The sequence below is a fragment of the Poecilia mexicana genome, unplaced genomic scaffold, assembly GCF_051168715.1.
Source record: "Poecilia mexicana isolate PSO_F unplaced genomic scaffold, ASM5116871v1 scaffold_9, whole genome shotgun sequence".
Lineage (NCBI taxonomy): Eukaryota > Metazoa > Chordata > Actinopteri > Cyprinodontiformes > Poeciliidae > Poecilia > Poecilia mexicana.
Window position 1 is genome coordinate 12,534,963 of NW_028263378.1, and position 21,854 is coordinate 12,556,816.

Here is a 21,854-nt window from a genome sequence, read left to right on the forward strand (position 1 = left end):
TTGCCCACCCCTGATATAGACAGCTCATAATAAATAAATTTAGGTCATTCTTAAAATTACATCCACATACACACCCTGACCACTTCAATATATTAAGGGTAAAAAAAAAAATGTATCGCCTGTTTCAGAATGATGCTCACGTCTAAAATAGTCTCAAATTGAATTCTGAAATCTTTGATAAATTATTTTTGATTCACGAGTCAAATTTACCAGTAGTGCTCTCTAAGTTTAACAGATGTTGTTTGTTTTATATATAGAGAATATAAACAAAAGTTTTTGCTAAATCATAGAATATATTATAAATATAACGTCTTTGTCACTCTTGAACTGAACTAAAAGGACGTTACTTAACTTTCAACATCTGGGCCGCAACAACCAAATTTATGTGCAGATCTATGAACCACTCTTTAGGGTTAAAAAAGTGGTTTTTAACTCGGTCTTTGATTTAATTTGTATAATACTTATTATTTCTCACCTAACTTATTGGTTTTATTCTTGTTTTTGGGGATTTTTGTATCTGGACAACCATAGTGAAAGGAACCTCTTCTCTTTCAGGTGGTTTTATACTCTGTGATGGAATGCTAATGTTGCTTTCATTTTTTTTTTTTTTTTACCGTCACCAAGCAAGTTAAATCAGTCCGTCAAATGGAGACCATCGTTGACATTTTGGGCTACCTGCCAACTCGTGGCAGTCCTTAAATGTGACTGCTCACACTCACTTAATATAATCTGACTGAGCTTGAGCTATTTTTTTCCACTTTGCATTCATTTTCTTCTTTTGTTGGTCAATTGCCTTAAATCCCAAAATCCATTGAAGGTTCAGTTGCAAAGTGAAAATGTTAAGGCATATGAATACTTCTGCGAGGTGCTGTATTCCTGTACGATATTGTCCTTTTTGCGCATCCTTTTGCTTCCAACTGTCACTGACTAGATGAAAGTGCTTTCAAATGTGATGCAGACGTCTGTTTTCGCCTGTCTGAGGAGTTATGAGGTGCTGTGAACTTCAGTTGCGTTGTGTTGCTCTGCCAGAGCTAAATTGTGAAGAACAGAGTTATAAGGTGCTGACATTTGTTTTGTGAGCTGAGTGGACACAGTGTGGATAAAATCTCATCAAGTCTGCGCAGCATCATAACTCAACCGGGCAACGGTGTGGAAGGCCTGTTATTTTCCTGCAGACAGGTGTGGTGTTGCTGAAAGCCAAAGAGCCAACACAGAGAAGGGAGACACATTAAAGAATAAATAATGGATGACAACACCACCCTCCCCATCCTCTCTCCCATGTGAGAGGTAGTGGAGAGCTGAAGAGGAGGCGGTGCAGATGAGCGAGGGGAGCTGGGTGAAAAGGGGAATGCAGTATTGATTTCTCAGTGAGCGTCTGGCCAGCTGGCCTGAGGTTTGTCTCCATGTCTCCAGTTTGTCCGCCTCCTCTCATAACCATCGGAGACTCACCGCCCCTTACGATGACACGCTCATCTCGCAATAGGCTTACCTTCTCTATCTCTTCTAATTAATAAGTGTGTTGATCTTTGTTTGCAGGAAGGTCACAGTTAGTCACATGACCTTTCTGTCCCCAGGTCCAAGCCAAAGCAGCGTGGGACCACCTGTACAGTCTTTTCTCCATTGTAGCTCATCCTCTGCCTGCTGACCACCTGCAGTCTTTTATCAGTCTGCTGGCACCGAAACCCCAGCAGCCGTCACTTGCCCCATCGTTGACCCTTAACCTTTTGGTTAACTTTGCTACTTTTGGTCAACTTCCACAGAGTACATCAGCAGAGATTACACAGAAGGTGAGGAAACAATCTTCCCTTAAACCTCTTCATACCACATCACATTTGTCCTGTTACCACAAAATCTAGTGTATTTTGTTGGGATTTCATATGACAGACCAACACAAAGAAGACCCTAACTATGCAAGAAATCAAAAGTACATGGTTTTCGGGCCTGATTTCAACTAAATAAGTCTATGTTGAGAAAGACTAGTTTTATATTCAACCTGTTCTACTGTAGTCTGGTAAAGACCAGCCCCTCGTACTAGATCCAGCTGGTCTGGGCTCTCGGCTGTTGAGAAACAATTGCTTCTTACAGGTATAGACTGTGTTGAGGTTGTAAATTTTACCCAATTACTAATATTCTCCACTGCAAAGAGAGAAGTGCTGATCCGAACAAGGCGGCTGTTAATGTTAATTCAATATTTGGAAGGGTTTCCAACACTTGGTCCGCTTCTGTTGGTAAAACTACAGGCAGACAACAATTCTAAAACAGTGCAGAAAATCGACATCATCGTTTACAACTTCTCCTTCTGTTCGCTGATTGGCCCATTTAAAATTGACCGGAGACAATCCAAGTAAAGGGTAGAAAGCCTTGACTCGGCTTGGTCAGGGATACAGTTGCGAAAAGTTCAAGACAGGCAGGCTCACAGAGCTTTGTTCAATCCATCATTCAAAAATGGAAAGACCATCGCTTTCTCTCTAGTCAAATTTACAGAGTAAAGAGAACATTATTTAGAGAAACTGCCTAGATGGCTATTGTGACTTTGAGGAGCTTGAGCTCAAGTGGGAGATTCTGCTAAACAAATATTAGTCATACACTCCAGAAAACAGGCTGTTTTGGAAGAGCAAAGAAGAAGCCATGTACAGGACACAGCAAGCATGTAAACAAAGTGCTGTGGTCAGATGAGACCAAAGATGAATGTTTTGGGAAAAAAAAATTACAATATCACTCTAACACCATGTCCAGCATGACCTTCTGGAGGCTGCAAGAGACCTGCAGCGAGATTGGAGGTTTACCCTCCAGCTGGAAAACGTCCCCAGACTTAAACTTAGACCTACGGTGGCAGATGAAAGCAAACAGAATCATCTTGTTCTAAAGTGCAGATCAAGACAAAAGAGAGGGGGAAACCATGCCACACATTTCAGTTTTCTCATGTTTAAAAATTGACTTAAGAATTATTCATTTCTGGTTGGTTCATCATTTTTAGAACTTCTATAAAACACATCAAGATTTGTGGTGACAAGATAGAAAAAAATCTGAAGTTTATGAATACTTATGCAAGGCACTGTTATGTGTCTTTTTCCTTTGTATTCCACGCATCGCTGTGGGATGCGTGGAATATATTTCATAACCAACTAGTTGATTTTTGCAATAAAATGTTCAGTAACTTTAACAGATGAGCAGTAGGAGGCCTAAATTCCCCAATCAGAAGAAAACTAAGCAATGCCATCTATTAAAAGACCCTCTGTTAATATAGCGAACAAGTTTGGTAGTAGGGAACAACACAGCTGAAGGTTTAGTAGTACTGATGAAAACATGTCATGAAAACACTTGATTTACACACTGTTTATACTCTCAGTAATGTGGTTTCAAGCGCTTTATTGATTACTATTACTCTTTGTCACATTCTTTTTTTTCTTTATTAAACATTTGGTACAGAACCCAAGAAAACATTCACAATCACAAAAAATATGTAAAACACTAAGATTTTTTTTTCTTTTTTCTTTATGTCCTTTACATAGGCGCTCCTGATTGTTCAGCTTTAACTTTGTAAAAAAGAACCTATCCAGAATTTAAATATCTGTAGAAAAACTGAAACATATATTGTTTATTTCATGAGAAAAAGGGTTAATAGAAAGTAAGTGCATAAAATGTTTAAAAATAATTATTTGGTTCTTATAAAGTAGGTAAAAAAGCCCTTAAGGGGATAAGGGAGTACTTCTAAAGAAAGGACAGTTTAATTCAATACCTCATTTTTTGGATGTAAAGAACTAACACTCTCTTTCTTTCATCTTATCTTGTACTTATTACAAGGGGATGATAAAGGCTGAACTTCTTTCTTCAATCCGAAACTGGTCTAGGGTTCAGCTTCTTTCCTGCCCAAGCAGTTTGAAATGATGAAAGAAAAAGAACATCTGCTTAAAATAAAATCTAACCATCATCTTGGTTATTTAATAGTTGCAGTACACCCTAAATTCTGTTTTATTTTGCTTCCAAGAAGCCAGACTTTATTCAGATTACCTAAATTGGTTTTCAACAATATTTCCTCAGGGTCTCCAAAAACTTTTGGAAACTGGCTCCTTTTTAAATTCATTTTCCGTCCAGTCTTTATACCTAACTATTTTAAGATTCTTTTTCATTAATTGTGAAACCACTTGAAAGTAAGCTATGAATCATTCAGGCACAAATACATGCTTGTAACTTAAGGAAAGGGTTAGCAGAGGGAAAAGATGCTTTCTGAGTTACTCAGAGGTAATTGTGGGTTTTCAGAATTATTTCTGTCAAATGAAATCCCACCTTTTTTCCTACACCGGTTTGATGAGGCCAGATCATTTTCTTTTCAGCCTTTCATGGGCGACGACTTGTTGATTGTGTGTGTCACTCCAGGTGGTGCATCAGTCTGGTCTGCAGGATGAAGCAGCACGTGTTCTCAGCTCGCTGCGTCTCAGACTGAATGACCGAGGCAGCTTTGCAAACGACAGAGTTCATCTCAGGATCGAGGAACTTCACAACACAATAAAAAAACCAATGTAAGCCAGATGCACGCTCACAAACTGACACATAGCTGTGTTGTCCTACGTTGGCGGGAGGTTGTTGAAAACAGCACAGTGAGGACAGATTACAGGACATGTGGAGGACAGAGTTATAAACACATACGTAAGACAGTTACATGTCCCACAAGCACTGCTGAGCAGCGATAGATGCCCGTGTTAGGAAGCATCTGCGTGTACGTGTCAGTCTGCCCGCTCACTAAATTTCTGCAATATAAGTCCCATCAAACTGCACAGGCTGAACGCAAGACAACAGTAAGAAATACCCAACAGTACCAGTGATTGTGCTTTACCTGTGCAAACCTACTGTGCATGGAGAGTAGATTATTGTGAGTATGCTATAAACTGTAAATAGTTCTGTTCATTTGTGTATTGTGTATTTCTTTGTAATTGGGAAGAATCACATTTACTATAACAAACTCACAAATGTAAATGCATATATACTTAATATTTCAGATTTCTATGAAGAATGTAGACATTTCCTTGATATTTAGTTTTAATTTGTAAATTTACAGTGGAATTGTATTTATTTTATTTACACCTGAAAAAAGAAAAGATAAAAATCTATCTACCTTCCTGTATGTGTTCAGACAAGAGATGCATTTATGTCAAAACACAGGATTTCAACTATTTTGTTTGATTAATTTGTGGATATGGTTTCTAGCTCATTCACCTCAGAAAATTTGTGTAGAATCTTAGAGCATTTTCTGAACTGAGTTATTGACAAAAATAGATTTTCCTATGGTATTGTGATTTGTATCAATGTGCTTGTAGAAAGAGAAACACTGACTTGCTTTGTTCTCTTACAGGATAAACTTATATTTAAATTTCACTCATGCCAGATTTTGAATTTAGTTGCTTCTGTTTGCTTTGATTTTTTTTGTTGTTTAAAAAGATGTAATCTTTCAAAGTAGCTTGTATTCCATCTGTCTGGACCAGATGGAAACTTTGCCACAGGGAGCAGGTGTTGGCTAGTCATGCACCATTTTAACTTTTTTTATTTTGAAGTTGTCCCACAAATTTGGATGAAATGTTATAAGTAGATTCCTGCAACTTTAAAAACAAAAACAGCAATGCATTTCTTACATTAGACTTAGCCAAGTTTACTTTATTTTAACCTACTTGGCTAAAGTTCTTTAAATTTGGTTTATACTGGTTTTGTCATTTTCTCATTAATAGACCCCTGTGTGATATAAAAAACAAACAAACTTTGGGATAAAGGAATTTGAGTTTAGGATAAACAGAAAACACAAGAAGCAACTCATTTATTTTTGTGGAAATGTTTATTTACTAAAAAATATTACTTTTCTAAAATTCATTAAACCAACACAGAAAAATGCCCTGAGCTGTCTGGGGTCAGTCTTATTGCAGTCAAGAGTAAAGTAGGAATAACGTTTGTGAAATTTACCTTCCCTTAAAGAATTTCCAGTGTAAACTTCAGAGAATCAGATCATGATTTAAGACTAAACAGATGTGAACTCATCCCTAAACACACCTATGGCAACTGCATCAACTTAAGCTCACAGTGTTAAACATGTCTGATCTGTGAAATCCCCATTTTTCCTCCATTATCGTTCAAAAACAATGAAGAATGATGGTTTTTATTTTGCCTGACAAAGCTGTTCCGCTATTGACAGCTTGTGTAGTCTCATTGTAATCGAATACGCTGGAGCTTTCCAGTTGGCTGTAGAGCACAAAGGCAGCCTTCTGGTGTTCCTGCAGAGTCCCAGAGAAATACGGCGCGAATGCTGGATCCTCGTACATCCTCCAGGCCAAACTCTTGTCTCTGTCCACATTCTGCAAACCTACAAAAAAACCATAAAAGACACACGCATTGGAACATTGTGTAACATTTGGTCATAGTTTCAAGCAGATCAGTAAATAATTTTAGAGTCCATAGCAATCTGGGCCACGACGCATTAAACTGTAGTTTATTTGTCCAAATATTTATCAGTGATGAAGATTTAATATGTATGGCTTACTGGCAGTTAGTGGCACTAATATGTATGAACTTTTCTCTTTTGCTGCCATTAACTCTATTCTCCTTTTTCCATTTTTCTTTCCGTAGTAAGTAGTCTTGGCGCTTCCGATATGAAGCCATTGACAGATCTATTGCTGCCATAAACGGTGTACTTTGTTTTATTTTTCATGGAGCGTAACCCTGGCCCAGTGTGTGATGTGCAGTTTACAGATCAGTTGGTTTCCTTCAAAAACAAGTATTAAACAAAGCTTAAACTTATTTCCTGATAATTGCATCAAATTAAAGTTTTAACAGTTCAACTGAATGAAGCATCGGCTGTTTGTTTGACGTGCCAGATGGAACCGGTTTTTGCTCCTGCTGTTAGTGGACTGGACTCCTGTTCCTGCTGAACTGAGCCAGTGGTTCTATAGGACTGATTATCAGCTCAGTAGGCACAGGAATCCCAGCCCAAATGTCTTTCTCATCCAAAGTTGGCTGTGAACAGATTATTTTGTACTTTGTCTTCAATGACACCAATGCAAACCTACCAGAAACCCGATTCACCTGACTGTTCAATTTCTGTAGCCGTCAGCATAGTTGGAAGCTCTTGGCTGAATGGTCAGAGTGGTTCGAGAATACTGATGCAAAGCTGGCACAGAAAGAACACTGCTGTTATACCTCTGACTCTCCAAGCAAAGATAGTTTTTCACCTGCCTATCAGCCGACTTGTATAAGGGCAAGCCAGCTCTAGCTGAGTTAGTGCTGACAAATGTTTTGAGCAACCAGACCGCCGCAGGGTTGAAAAGCATGAGCATTTGAAGTATTTACTCAGGCAAAAACAATATTGCTAAGCTGAGTTAATCCGACATTATTGTACTGAAAGAAATGCATGGAGAGATGTCTGACGCAGATTTTATACCATTCGCTAATGACGAAGCCGCACCACAACTGCCGTTATCCTGCATCTTCCGCTTAAGGTATATAAATGGTCAGAACTAGCTTAGAAGTGGTTCATCCAGGCAAATTTATGACACAAATGTTTTGTGGAAGAGACCACTGTCCTGACAGAAGGTGAACCTTCACTGCGGTGTCAACTTTTCTTCCAGGACTGGCCTGTACCAGATCTGTCTGCCATGTTCCTTGTTCTTCCTGGTGCCTCTAAGGCCTTTACAGCTGAATTTATGCTGACTTGAAACTACACACTCTACTACCAGTCAGGTGTTATCTGAAGTCAGCTGGTTGCACTCGGTTTTATTAAGGAACACCAGAGTAAAGAGGCAAAACAATAATCAGGTTTCCTTCCACTTTGTAAATTCTCACCACTTTGTATCAATCCGTCATATAAAATCCACACAGAGTTGTGGTTGTGTTGTGATGTGAATATCTGTGTGACGCCGTGTAAAATGCAAAATGGTCACATCTCATCACCTTCTCTGATGCCCACACACTGCCTCATTTCAGACTAAAGAATTTTCCAATGCGCTCTTTGAAATGCAATCCAATGCATTTCAGCTTTTTGAAATGCACTTGACATAAAAGAGACAATCAGTTTAAACACACATGAGGAGAAGATGTGGGCTTTTTGTGGGGCAAATCAGTTTATTTTCGGAAGCTTTATACAGCGTTGCTTGATCCTTTGATGTGCAGAGAACCATTTCCCTTCCCATTAGAGAGTAATAAATCACCCTTTAGATTCAGGCTCTGATGGTAATTCCTCTTTTTTTTTTCTTTCTTTTTTTATAGGTCTTTGATGGTCATTACTCTTTTAACAGGCCCTAAATATAGGTCTAAAAATGGCAAGCTCCACATGGCCCTCATTGCTAATTCACACATCTGTCCTCGTTTAGTCGTCATTTTGTCGTCGCCAATGTAGAGCGCTGTAATACCTCCTCACTCCATATATATTCTAGCAGAAGATGTAAAAAAGGAACCAAGACTGACCAGTTTGAAATTCATTTTCAGCCATCTGTCACGGACGGCTTAGATCAAGGAGCAGAGTGATCTAGAAATGCATCACAATTAGCCTGTTACACATCAGACTCTTCGCAGACTGCACACACATACGATGCAGCTGAAGTTAATGCTTTAAGATGGAATTTTACACTCTTTAGCAAACATCCCAGCTTCAGATATCAACAGATTGGCTGTCAGAAGATTAGCTGGAAGGAGATTTCTTTTTCTTTTTTTTCTTTTTTTTTTTTTTTTGATTAGTTAGAACATGCAAATATTGCGCAGCTAGTAATGTGACTAATTTCATGGTGATTCCCTTTTGACCTCAACATGTGAAGACAGTTATTGATCCAATGGGTTTGCTAAAGAAACAAGCACCTTCTTGCACAGCACCTTTATGTTTTTATCTATTTTTTCCGCTAATTTGGGAGTCTTCTCTCAGTAGGATCTCCAAACGAAGCATGTCGCATGACCAAGCTACAAATTCCAGCAGGTGCTTTACAAGGTCTCAGAGTCTGAGACTAAACAAAAGACGCTTACGTAATGCAAATTAAATCTACAGTATAAAAACACTTAATGGATCCAATAAAGTTAGAATGACATCTAACCCGCTGAAGAACCTTGAAAATGTTATCAGGAGATTCATCTTTGAGGTCTTGGCCTTGTTTTCCCTCTCTGAGTGGGAATGTGTGAGAACTTGCCTCTCTGTATCTGGGCTGCCTCAGGCTCAGATTAGATCAGAAATCAATGCACATCAGCCAGGGACGCCTCAGCAGCACTTTTCACCACCAACGTCATTTTAAGCCTAAACCTCCAGATTCTTTATGCAACAAAAAGATTTTTTTTTATTTTTTGGGGGGGGAGGAGGGGGGTTAAAGTGATTTAAATGTCTTAATCAGGTTTGTTTTTAAATCTTACATCTGTTTCCCAGTTTGACTGCAAAGTCGAAGGACTGTTTGCATTTTTTTCTGTGAGGATGTGAGTAAGTTGACTTGGCCAACATTAAAGACTCGAACCTTAAATCTTGGAACTGTAAGGCAGTAAAAATGAACTGCAACAAGCCAAGAAAGAGCTTCACACAAAGTTTCCCCAGTAAATTCAGAAAGTTGTAGTTCAGCCTTCAGTTTTTGTAATACAGCTATGAATTAAGAGGCCTGAGAGATATTGAATGGTACATTTTAAACATTTTTGCCAAGATTTGGTGCATATTTGAGGGAGAAAACTAATTTCTCAAAAAAGAAAGTCGGTGTTTCTTTCCCCTAATAGATAACAAGCTTAGCATTTAGAGTTCTCATTAAAAGCATACATGCACTCATTTGCATGAATAAATGTATTTTGGGCTTTTGATGATTTATTTGGACCACATTTTTTGTAATAATGAAAAAATGTAATGCTATACATAATAAATTTGAAAAACAGTGACTGAGTGGACAATTTTGAATTTAGTGTAGATTTTTTTTTCTAATAAATTGAGTCAAAATTATATATACAGGAGAAAACAAAGTTAATAAAAATATATTTACATACAAACTTGTATATCTGCAAATAGAATAAATTTAGCTTAGCAAGTTGCAAAAAAAACAAAAAAACATTTTGTGTTGACCATACTTTTTAAATTCCAAAAGAAGTTTTGATGTGTGTTATGGATCATAGTTCTCTTAGAACACCCTAATGTTTACTTTGTTGATTTTTAAGTGAAGTTAAACAATATGGGAGTTTGGAGCTCCACCTATTTTGTGCAAAACAAACCCATGGGATAAATTGGGGGCATATCTTTCAAGAAAAGGTGATTTAGCTGAAAAAATGTCATGAAAGTCTCATATCAATTTATCTATCTGAATAGATCCATGGATGGATGGATGAACCTTTTTGCACTTTGAAAACCATGTAATTTCCTCTTCCTTCACAGTTATGCTGCGCTTTGCATTAATCTATACTATAAATGTATATTATTTTGTACAATGCTGTGATTAATCTCTTTAAAACGTGGGATAACAGCTTTGCTTTTATGTAATTGCATTTTACATCCCATTTGTTGCATTTTTATTAATATTCAATTTAAAATATTTTTTTTATTGAATCTTGCATATAGTTTTGATGGTATGGACACTGACAGAATGAATAAGAAATAAGATACAAGGTATATAATAAAGCATATAAAATAAAATAACCCCTCGTCTAGGCCAAAGTTGTGTTATTACTGCGTCCAACCAAAGATCTGTCCTTATATTACAACACGTTACTACAAGTTTCAGCTGCAGTAAATATTGAATTTTTTATAGTGTTATACAGAGATTAACCCTATCATTATCCTAACGTTATACCCTGAGGTTTGTGGTTGCAACTTTACAAAATGTAAAAAGAGGGAAAAAAAGTATTATTCATACTTCTGCAAGGCACTGTAACTTGAGTTTAACTATATTGCATCAGTGGGAAGCACTGCTATATTTTGCTGGCAGGTCTAACTTTGACTTTGACTGACAGAATGCCTTGAAAAGAGACTGTCGTGCAGAATAAGAACTATGATGACGAGTCAGACTGTGGTCGCTGCTTTGTATTTGATTAAATCTATGTCAGCGTCGGTAAGCAGAGTCAGGGTCTCAGTAGGCCTCATTAGTACACAGCAAGTAGACCCACCAAGGTGCTTGGCTCTCCACCTTTGCCAGGATTACGGAGCCCGATAAAGGCATCATGTGCAGAATCATCCTGGATATATGGATCAAAGCGGAGGCGGAGATGTGTGTGGGGAGGTTTTACATGCAGGCTCTGGAAAACGATGACTGGGATAAGAGCTCGAAAGAAAGAGGTGAAAAACGATCCAGAAACGGCAAAGAAGCGGAAGATAAAGAGATTCTGGGACTTTGAAGAGGCTGAAAAATACGGCTCCACTGTCTCTACACACATTTCTTTTCTTCCCATTGTCTCCCTGTCTGGGTCAAGCTCTCCTCAGGTGCAGAACTTAGCCACTGTGAACAAAGAGGAAATCAATCACTGTTCACCAATCAGCTAAGCTCTGTATCTGGCTGGAGAGAGGCTTCAGAAGCTGGCCCAGGTGATTGACGTGTGGTCAAACCATCGTGCTGATGAGTCCCCCTCATCGTCGTCATTTCAAATCACCGTCTCCTCAAACGTAATCACGCAAACCCTTAAATAATCAGGCCTTCTAGAGTTCTGGTTTCTTCAGTGTGTAAGTGCGTGAAGATGTTTGTGCACTGGAGGAGATCTGGTTGCCAGAGCAGCCGGCGGGGTCAGGACTGTGTGGTAATCCCTGGCAATGTGATTTTATCATAAGCCACAAATCAGCACGCCAGGAACCCTCACAGCCCAGACATGAAAGAACAAGATCTCCTCTCTGTCTCTCATTTCCCTCCCTCTCTCTCTCTCTACCTGCTGAATGAGACTCCAGTTCACTGCTAACACCCTGAAAGCAAAAACTTTCTCTGCTCTGGCCTCCTGTTTTTCTCCCCTCACGTCTGCCATAAGAACTCAGCCGTGAAAGACCACAACTGCAGACCATTCACTGCCTTACTCTCACCCGCTATTTCCTTGGTTACCCTTCTTCTCGTCTCCTATTCGCCACGCTTGGCTGACCTGGCGATATGCCCCTCATTAAGCGGATCAAGAGGGATTCCAAAGGCATGTACTGGGGGGAGGAAAATTACAAGACAGCGAGCAGGGAAGGATGGAAAAACGAAAAAAAAAGGTACAGAAAGACCACCCTAATACTCTAAAGAGTTGTGCTTTTCAGGAGAGAGCACGCCTTCATAGACATGTTGTTTTCAGTTAAAACCCACTCAGCCTGCCTCAGCAAAATCAACATAATCCACTGTGATTGAGACTGAATTGTTTGGGGCAAAGGGTACAGGGAGGACTGTTCAAGTTAGGGTTCCTACACATTTTCTATGTCAATATCTAACGGTTTACCAGTTCAGTCTTCTTAAAATATCAAATACTACAATGAAATTATATTTCTGCAGTGGGCATAATGAGGGCTGCAAAAAAAAAAAAAAAATAGAAGAAAGGAGCAATGAAAGTAAGAAAACATGGCCATGAAGGGCTTGAGCAAGGAAGGGAGAGAAAGCAGAAGGAAAAAAGAAAGAGAGACGGTATGCAATAAATGACATGAAGGAAGGAAAAACAGAATGACAAAAACAAGAAAGGGAGGTAGGAAGAAGTAAAAGAAGAAAGTAAGAAGAGAATGATACATAGGACAGAAGGAAGTAAGGAACAAAGCAAGGAATGGAAACTGGGAACAAAGACATATAAGAAAAGAGGTATAAATGAAGGGACAGAAGAAGATAGGAAAACATGAGGACCTAAATAAGTAAGGGAGGATGAAAGTAAAGAAAGAAGAGCATAAGGAAGGAAGGTGGTTACAAGAAACAAGGAGCAGAATGACATCTAGGAGCAAAGAAATAAAGGACACAATAAATTGCTTGAAGACAGAATGACGACATGACAGCAAGCGAGGTAGGACCCAAGGAGGAAGGACAACATTCCACGATCCACTGGAACATGGAATAAAGTCTGGAAATGTCATATTTCTTAATACTCTGCCTTCCTTTTTCAGGCTTATTCAAACTTTGAGAATGCTGAAATCAAGTTCCAGACTGTGGAGGAACCCTGTCAAAAAAAAAAGACGATTTAGGAACACAAACTGAGTAAGGAAACATAAATCCACCTCCCTACAGAGAGATATGAAAAGGCAGCAAGGAGGTCTGTTCATCCATCATTTTAATTGGAGTGAGATCTCAGATGACCAGTGGGATCCACTGATGTTTATGGGGGCTTGCTTGGGTCGGTCCGAGGGGAAGCCATAGTAAAAGTTGGAGTATTAATCTCTAAATGCTTCTTCTGCTCTTTTTGAGGTGACAGGAGGAGGAGGAATGGCAGAAGGATGTGGGAATGGTTGTGGCAGCGTGTCTGTGTCAGCGAGATTTATCAGGACAGAGCCGGATGCCAAACAATTGTAAAGAAATCCTTTCGCATCTAGAGCAAATGCAGGGGAAAAAAAAAAACTATCTGAAGATAAAAGCCTGCCGTGGCAGCTCGACGAAGCGGATTCAGAGCTGCGAGATTTGATGCTGGACAAGTTTTTAGCAGCACCTTCTGGAAAAGTCTGAGCTAACCAAGGTCACGGATGCCTTCTCGAGTGTTATTAGGTGGAGGGAGGAGAAATAATAACACAGCTCCATTTGATCATTTGCTGTACCTGCTTATATTTTGGTGGGATTTTTTTTTATTTTTTTATGATCATGTAATTTTCATGTAAGTTTCAGACACGGCATCAGCCACATCTGGTGAAGATGTGTAAAAAGCCTTGAAATAAATTAGTCTTCTATAACAGCGTTCTAATCAAATCTTTTGAAAAAGCTAATGTTTTATCTGAGTGTATTTGCTCAGTGTGTGGAAAAAATAAATGGCATTTTAAGAAATAATTGTTTTACCAAAATCCCTAGAGGCACATTTATTGCTGAGCACCTAGTCTGCTCTTGTAGAGAATAGATCCAGATCAGGGGCCTCTAACTCCTGTTCTCCAGAGCCACAATCCTCCAACTTTTAGGTGTATCCCTGCTCCAGCATGCCTTTATCAAATGGCTGACTGACCTCCTCTGCATGTCAAGTGTTGCAGGGCTGGTAATGAGCCATTCATTTCATTCAGGTGTTTTGGAACAGGGAGGCATGTAAAATGTGCAGGACACTGGCTTTCCAGGAACGGAACTGAAAACATAATTTGGATCGTCCCGAATACTCTTATGTTCTTTACTTAAAGCGTAAGTTTACCGCACAGGTTTTCTATAGGATTTAGGTCTGGGGACTCTGATGGCCATGGATGAAAATTGAATAAGAATTCCTTACTCCACGCACTCTAATAAGGTTCCCAAGGCCTTTGAAGACAAACTTCCCTCATACTATGCAACAACTTTTGCACATATATTCTTCATAGCACGCCAGACGAACCTAAAGTTTTAATTTTAGTCTTATTTGACCAGTGGTTCCAGTTACAGTCCCAGTGGAGTTTCGCCTTCTCCACATGGCTATGTTTGAGGACTGGAAAAGCTTTTTGTGGCATCAATAAAAATAACCAATTTATATATTAACATATGTGTTAAACTTTTTGACCCTAATATGTCATCATTGCTGCAGTTCTTTCACTGTAAACTGTGATTTTTCCTGTATACCTCCCTTACTATGTACCTTACTGTTCTTGGTGGCAAGACAGATGTAGATGCTCCTGGTAGGGCCACTGGCAAGAGAAATGGGCCTATGTGTTGCATCATATTTATATCCTCTAGAAATAAGTAAACTGTACATTTTGTACAGTTATAGATATTTTGGACAGATTACAAAGAGTGCAAATAGTTAATATTTCTTATTGTGCCATTTTCCCTCACTGAATAATTGCAATCGATTTAAAGGATAGATTTTTTTTTAAATTATGTGGGATTATTATAAATTAAAGGTGAATCTATTTAAAATCTATTTACACATGTTTACCAGAATTGCAAAAGCTACATCTGCAACAGCGTTTAAATATGACATTTTTGAAAGGGTAAACAGTCTTCAGTATCAACATCAATCAAATTACAATTGATATTGCAACTTGAAAGTGCACAAACTTCCTACTGCAAAGAACTGCCAAGATATCATTTTTAGTGTGCTATAATATTTTAAGTGCCAGACATAAAGGTTCTGGGATGGGCAGTAATATATTTGACCTTCACTGTCCCTAATCCCCACACCCGATATAGATCTTGTGACCACAGAGCTCAGGATGAGTGTTTGGGACACTTTGCCAATAGAAAAGATAGAAAGCAGTAATTCATCTCAACAAATAGCTTCATCATAATATTCGCCAAAAACGTTGCGAGGTCGTGTTTTCCTTGTGTCGCGCAAACCGTCATGAGATGATGAGCTTTACTACCTGTCATCTGAAGCCTTAAGCTGGTATTTATAAAACATTTGTAGAAATAGCTGTTCTTGCCTTTCATTTTCATTAACATTTAAGGTATTGCTGTAAAAGAATATCACAAATGAACTGTTATTCCTTTGAACTGGTTGGACCACAGTAAATAATAGTTAATTCTACTTTAAGTGCCAGGCCCTCAGGCTCTCTATAGCTTCATTATATTTAGTGATGTTTAATGATGTTTTCCTAATATTGTGAGGCTCTAATTTAAACACTACTAATTCATTACAGCATTTATTATTCCTCCATTGTGCTAAGAATTTAGTGACAGTCTTTTTTTCTTTTTAACACCTAGGACATTTTTTTAAACAACCTGCTTGCTGATTCATATTGACAAAAGCTCTTGGATAGAAAATGAAAACAGTTGGATTTACTCATGAATAAGGGTGATTTTTCAGGCACTTTCTGTTTCAAATTCATCAACACAAGACAAGACAACTATATCCAGCAATTTTGGAAAAATGATAATTCCCTGACCGGTATGCTTCTAACATTTTGCTATAATTATTTAAATTGTCCAACATCCAGGTGATCTGTTTGCACACCAGTCTCTGATTCCCTTTTCGTTCTCTCCAAATGAGAGAAGGAAACTTTTCATCTTTCCTTCATTTAGTGCCAGAGTAAGAAACCCCTCACTGCTCAGGATAAGCCAGGAGGCCACTAGTTGACAGCTGTGATTATGCATATAAACAACACCCAGTGGAGGAATTCCAGGCTGGACTGTGTGCAAATCGCTCCAAACTGAGTCTAGACCATCCTGAGCCCTTCAGCACATGCTCACTGACCCATTTTCTCTGCTTTACTGTCTTCCAGCACAGTTTGTTTGAGGAACAAATTCCCAAATTCCTTCTCTGACAAATATGGTAATGGTGCTGCCGTGAAGCCTCACGAGTCTAGGAGCTCACTTACAGGTCAGAAAGGAATGCGCAGTAAAGGTAGCCAGCAAATTCACATGTAGACTCCCTGCTTGGATCGATTGGATCAAAATAGATTCAACACAGAGCTTTCTTTATCAGGTGCCTCTACAGAGCACCAGGTCAAATAAGGCAAAGTTTCAGTAAGAACCCTGACGTATCCAGTGCATATTAATTTTCAGTGAAGTCTCTGGACTTTTAAGACACGTGTTGGTTAAAGTTAGCAGTTTCTGCTCAAACTGTTGGAAGGAAAAGAACCAGCAGAACTAAAAGCTACTGTTCAGTAGAGTAACAGAAACCCTGTAGGAGCGACTAAAACTAAAAATCTGCTAAACAAAAATGACACTTCACCTCCAGTGTCACAGAATCATCTCCTCCACAACTCTGCGTGCTGATTGGTCCATTTCCTCCTGGACCAACGTGAGACATCGACGAGCCAACGCCTGCTGCTCTGGATCCTCCTGAACCATCAGCTCCCCGTAAAGATACACACCCATCGCCTGAAACACACACACACACATACAGAGACACACACACATTTTGTTCTAAATCTTCTCTTTGCTTTTCTACATGACTTTAATGATTATAGAATAGGGGGCTAATGCTAATGTTTTACCTGATCATGAAGCAGAAAGTCCTCAACATCACAGTAAACCTGAGAGTAAGTGTGCTTAACCACCAGCTCACACCAGCGATGTCGGACCTGCAACCAAAACAGGGGGAAAATAAACAACTGTTAATGATAAATACTAAATTTCAATTTCAGAATATTGTACATTTTCCCTTCTTTGCAACACCTGTGGGCTTTAAAGAAAGATAGTTACCAAGCTACATGGCCTAGTAGGTGATAAGGCAGCACAAGCGGTGCCATAATTATGCCAATGTAGTCGTAGGGTTAATTTAGTTTGTAGACATTCATTGTCACAGGATAAGTGCCGCTGCAAATTAGGCGTCTTGGGATAAAAAACAGGCTCATTGTCACAGCCATAGCACCCAACCAATTTGTTAAACAACATATCTTGTCATTGCTAGGATTTATAAATTGTCCATGTTTGATGACCTAGTTTTATGGTTTTATTTATAAGCATATTGAATTTGAAATTGCTGTATGAAATGTACGATAAATAAACCCGACTTCACTTGATTTTCTTTGACGTCTTTAGTCGACTCGTCAGTAAATTTTGGTAATCATTCTTGCGTTATCTTTGAGAAGCGCAATAGTATTGAATGTTACATTTCTTTAAAAATCCATTCACCCATCCACTGTCTGGAACAGCTTGTCCATGCAGGGTCGCAGGTGGCCTGCTGCCCATCTCCAGTGGTCATTGGATCAGAGGTGGGATACAGCGGTTCATTCGTTTAAAAATTTCAAGAGGTTAATGTAGAATTAACAGATCTGGGCTTCTGTTAAGACTGAAAATAATATCTAAACACGTGATGAAACTTCAATTTGATTTTCTGACTGTGTATTTGTTGTTTAACTGTATGTGTGTGTGCGTTTGTGAAAGCTGCAGCCTGGCCTTTTTCCTGGGGGATCAATAGGAGCTCTGTTGCTGCGGTTACAGGAGAGATCAGAGACTGCCTCTGTCCCTGCCTCAACCATCATCCGTCATCATCTGATACGAGCGCGCATGAGTGTGTGTGTGTGTGTGTGCGTGTGTGTGTGTGTATGCACATTTATATATTTGTTGAGGAGACTGGCAGAGGACGATAAAAGATATTGAGGAGCGCTAAAAATTCCGAGATGAAAAATCTTTTAAAGCATCATCAATTCTTTTAAAGCTTTGCTGTTTCCCCCTTGACTGCATTTTTCGTGGGTGTTTTCAGTCTTCCTCAAAGTGTCTCCATAGAGTCAGGGTAATAAACTAGTCCCTTGAAGAATTCAGTGTGGGATTTCTGGTGATTGATTTGATCTCAGCAGCTCAAGCTTTGGGGAAAAGAAAAGGTACAGGAATTCATTTAGAGGTTTTAGAAAGTGAGCAGAAGTGATCCCTCCAAGGCCTTTTTTCAAGCTTTCACTCTCATAACAGAAGTTTGAGTCTTTAAAACGCTACATCCTTCTCCTTTCAACTTTGCAGTGTCACAACTGAGACCGACCAATGCTTCATTTGGAAGCCAAAAAGGTTAGTTTTAGTTTAGTTTTTTGTTTTTTATTAAGTTGTATTTAGTAAGGACTCGAAAAGGAGATAAATTAAAAAAATTCAGCTCCATTTCCCTCTAGAAATATGTCTTCCTGTGTTTGCAAGAGTGTGCACAATATGTTTACCCTCTAGTGCCAGTTCTGCCCTCCTGGCCTGTGCAGCCCCAGCAGCTGCTGACTATACTGGGTTACATTCCTGGGGAGAGCCTTGGGGCACAGCAGCTGCTTGGTGCACCTCTTCTTCTCCCTTTTTTTTTTTTTTTAAACTATGTTTCCTCTCGCAGGGCCCCTCTTCCTGACAGCACATGCAATTACGCAGTGACATTCCTTCATTTATTACTGCACCACCGCTCTTCCCTTCACTCCTCTCTACCCCCGGTGTTATCACACACAGGAACAACAACTGTTGCTTAAATATTCAGTGTGCAAGCAGAGTTACAGACTATCTTTTGTCTTTATTTGCTGCTATCTAAATGCTCCAAACTCTGCTTAATAGTGTATGAGCTTGATTTTTTAGTGCAGGTTGACTGCTATCTGCTGGATCAGTGGTCACTTCAGGAAGGTTTGTTTTGTCTGCATCATTGGTCGGGGAAGTATGTACATTTCAAATGAGCTTTCACTTGATTAATTTGTTCTGAAACATGATGATTGACGATCGTCACCTATTGGTAATTTACTCTCATATTTTTACCACTTACCATTTATCAGCCAGCCTGGCAGTTACATTTTAAACAATACGGCCAAGGGGTAAAGTGTCCCAACTGCTTGCTAAAGGAGGGAGGGAAATTTTGGCACTAATTTAGTCACTAATTTCGTGCTATCATGCACAAAATGTAAATGGAAGATAAAGAAATCTCCAACTTTACATGTTTTTCCAGCCAGTAAATGTCTCAACAATCATGTTAATAGCATTTTTTGTCTGTTAGTGTTTGACAGTTGTTATTTCTGATACTTTTATCAAATGTCAAACATGGTAATGGACTTCATTCATAGATTTGTGAGTGACTGTAGCTCCAATGTACAGCAGTTTTAGTGGTCAGTATAACTAGAAAAGTGCTGTATAAAGTTTAATCCACTTACTATGATGTGAATTCAGTTTCACAGTGTAAACACTGTGATATAACAATATAAGGCTGGAACATTGTAATTTAATGCCCACCTGTCCCATCTCTCCTCAGAGGCAACAGACTACAACCCACATGAGCAAAATCCTGTAACAATTTGACAGGACAGAAAGTATTTAAAAAAAAAAAATACCTAAAGGATGTCTGATGCAACCTACATAATCTTACCCTTAGATCAGAACTCACACAAAAGATAATAACTGTTTATGAGAAAAAGGATCTGCAACAGTTGACAGCTTTTTTTTACTCAGCATAAACCAAATTCTTGAACTGCTCCAGAGCAACCTGTGGTCAGCAAACTTAACAGAATGAGTCGCCTTTCACACATGTGCACCCCACCAAACGTGCACAGGTAGATTTACACTCGACCTCAAATCACACCAGGTTAGGAGGGAAGTGGGCCAAAGTCACGCACCCGCACTCTTACATGCAAACATATGCACACAGGTCCACCAGCAAATATTCATGGCCACTAACAGCCAACACAAAGCCGCCTGGTTGCACGCACAATGGCAGTCAGCTTCTCACTTTGGTTCAGATTTTCACAGTCACAAAAATGCTACATGGCAGCATTTTCTGCTCAAAGACGAGCTTTATCACTTTTATTCCACAGTGTCTCGGCACTCTGCAGATATTTGTGTAGCACAAGAACATATGGTGAAACATTATGTAACAGCATGCTGTGATCATATTTCAATGAAAAAAAAAAAAAATATATATATATATATATATATATATATATATATATATATATATATATATATATATATATATATATATATATATATATATATATATATATATATGTTATGTTGTGAAACTATCAAAAAAGGAGGTGGCATGTATGCTGTTCGATCTGACAAAGCACCATTACAAAGTGATTGTATTATCAGCTCCCTTTTAGAATCATAAACATCCATTTATATCATCCAATATTCATTAACTCCAGAAATCTCCCATCTGTGACTGAAACGGCACTCAGATCTGTTTTAATCCAAGAGTTTTATACAAATGAATTATCATTTATCAGAAGAGAATGTGGTACAAGAGAGTGAGAAGTGGAAGAAAATAAGTTTCAGACACAGAAAAATAAATAACCGGATTTATGAGGAGAGTTGAAATTGATTAATCTCTTAAGAATGAGACAAATAACCCCGGGCAGCGCCACTGCCTTTAGAGAGGTGTGTAAGTGCGAATGTTTCTGCAAGTGTGTTATTTCCGCATCACTACTTGCGTAATGGTCCTGCTTATTTTTAGCAAATAGTGAGAGCTTTTTTTCCTGGAAATTGTGGAGGAGAATCTGCATTTTATCTGCCAGGAAGTCTCCTGGTCCTGAAAGCTGGATCCGAGGCCAAACATAGAGCGGCCTTCGTTTTGTTACTACGAGGTCGATAAGCAGCCACTGAGCGATTATACAAATTAAAAGGATACGGTTTTTTGATTCGTGTGATTATGTCATAGACAATGCAATTTTTTCTATTGAAATATTTTAATGCACCTTTTCTCATTAGGACTCAGTTCAGTAACTGCTCAAGTGACTCCACAACAAAACATCTGAGTCCCATTAGACGCACTGCAGCCTCAAAAACAGCTCGTATAATTAATAGGAAGCTGTAAAAACCTAAATATGTATCAAGTTTTTCCTTTTCAAAATGAGCCATGTGTTAACGACAGAGGTTGGTGTGGACAGTTTACGGGTTTCTGCCACAGCTGTGTTTTCCTGTACTTTACACCAACTCTGTACAGCAAAATAAACTTGGTTATACAGTCAAAAATATACAAATACTGTTTTAATACTGTTTTAAAAGTACACACTCACATATATATATATATATATATATATATATATACACACATATAAAACCTACATTGGCTTATAAAGGTATTCATCACAGTTGAACTTTTCTGTATTCTGTCACATCACAGCCACTCACTTCAATGACTTTATTATTACCTACAAAAAGTGGATAAGTGGACCCTAATGTAATGCAGATGGAAAATTCAAGATGTTTAATTTTTTTTTTTCCAACTAAAAACCGTGATCATGAAACACGGCAGTGGTAGCATCATGCTGTGGGAATGTTTCTCTTCTCTATCACCTCCCAGCAGGGCATCATCCTTAAGCATACAGGCAGAGCTGCAATTGCATATTGTTTTTAACCACAGCATATTTAGGTGTTAGACCTACCTAGTCAAAGTCCAGACCTTAATCCAATGAGAAAATTTGAAAACTCCAAGGTGTATAGAAATTTATA

The 21,854-nt window shown here is 38.7% G+C and overlaps 2 protein-coding genes across 2 annotated transcripts in view; one reads left to right on the forward strand and one right to left on the reverse strand.

Annotated features, from left to right (window-relative positions):
• fancc (FA complementation group C) overlaps positions 1–4,529 on the forward strand; it is a 32,870-nt gene extending 28,341 nt beyond the window's left edge. The window contains exons 14-15 of the mRNA XM_014987169.2: positions 1,575–1,787; positions 4,378–4,529. Of these exons, the coding sequence (XP_014842655.2) occupies positions 1,575–1,787; positions 4,378–4,524 (360 nt within the window). The 3' untranslated portion in view covers positions 4,525–4,529. The remainder of the gene's footprint in view (positions 1–1,574; positions 1,788–4,377) is intronic.
• Positions 4,530–5,805: 1,276 nt separating this feature from the next.
• Positions 5,806–21,854, reverse strand: part of aopep (aminopeptidase O (putative)) — a 93,607-nt gene continuing 77,558 nt past the window's right edge. The window contains exons 16-18 of the mRNA XM_014987164.2: positions 16,952–17,038; positions 16,687–16,835; positions 5,806–6,346 (exon numbers count right to left, since the gene is read on the reverse strand). Coding sequence (XP_014842650.2) covers positions 16,695–16,835; positions 16,952–17,038 — 228 coding nt within the window. The 3' untranslated portion in view covers positions 5,806–6,346; positions 16,687–16,694. The remainder of the gene's footprint in view (positions 6,347–16,686; positions 16,836–16,951; positions 17,039–21,854) is intronic.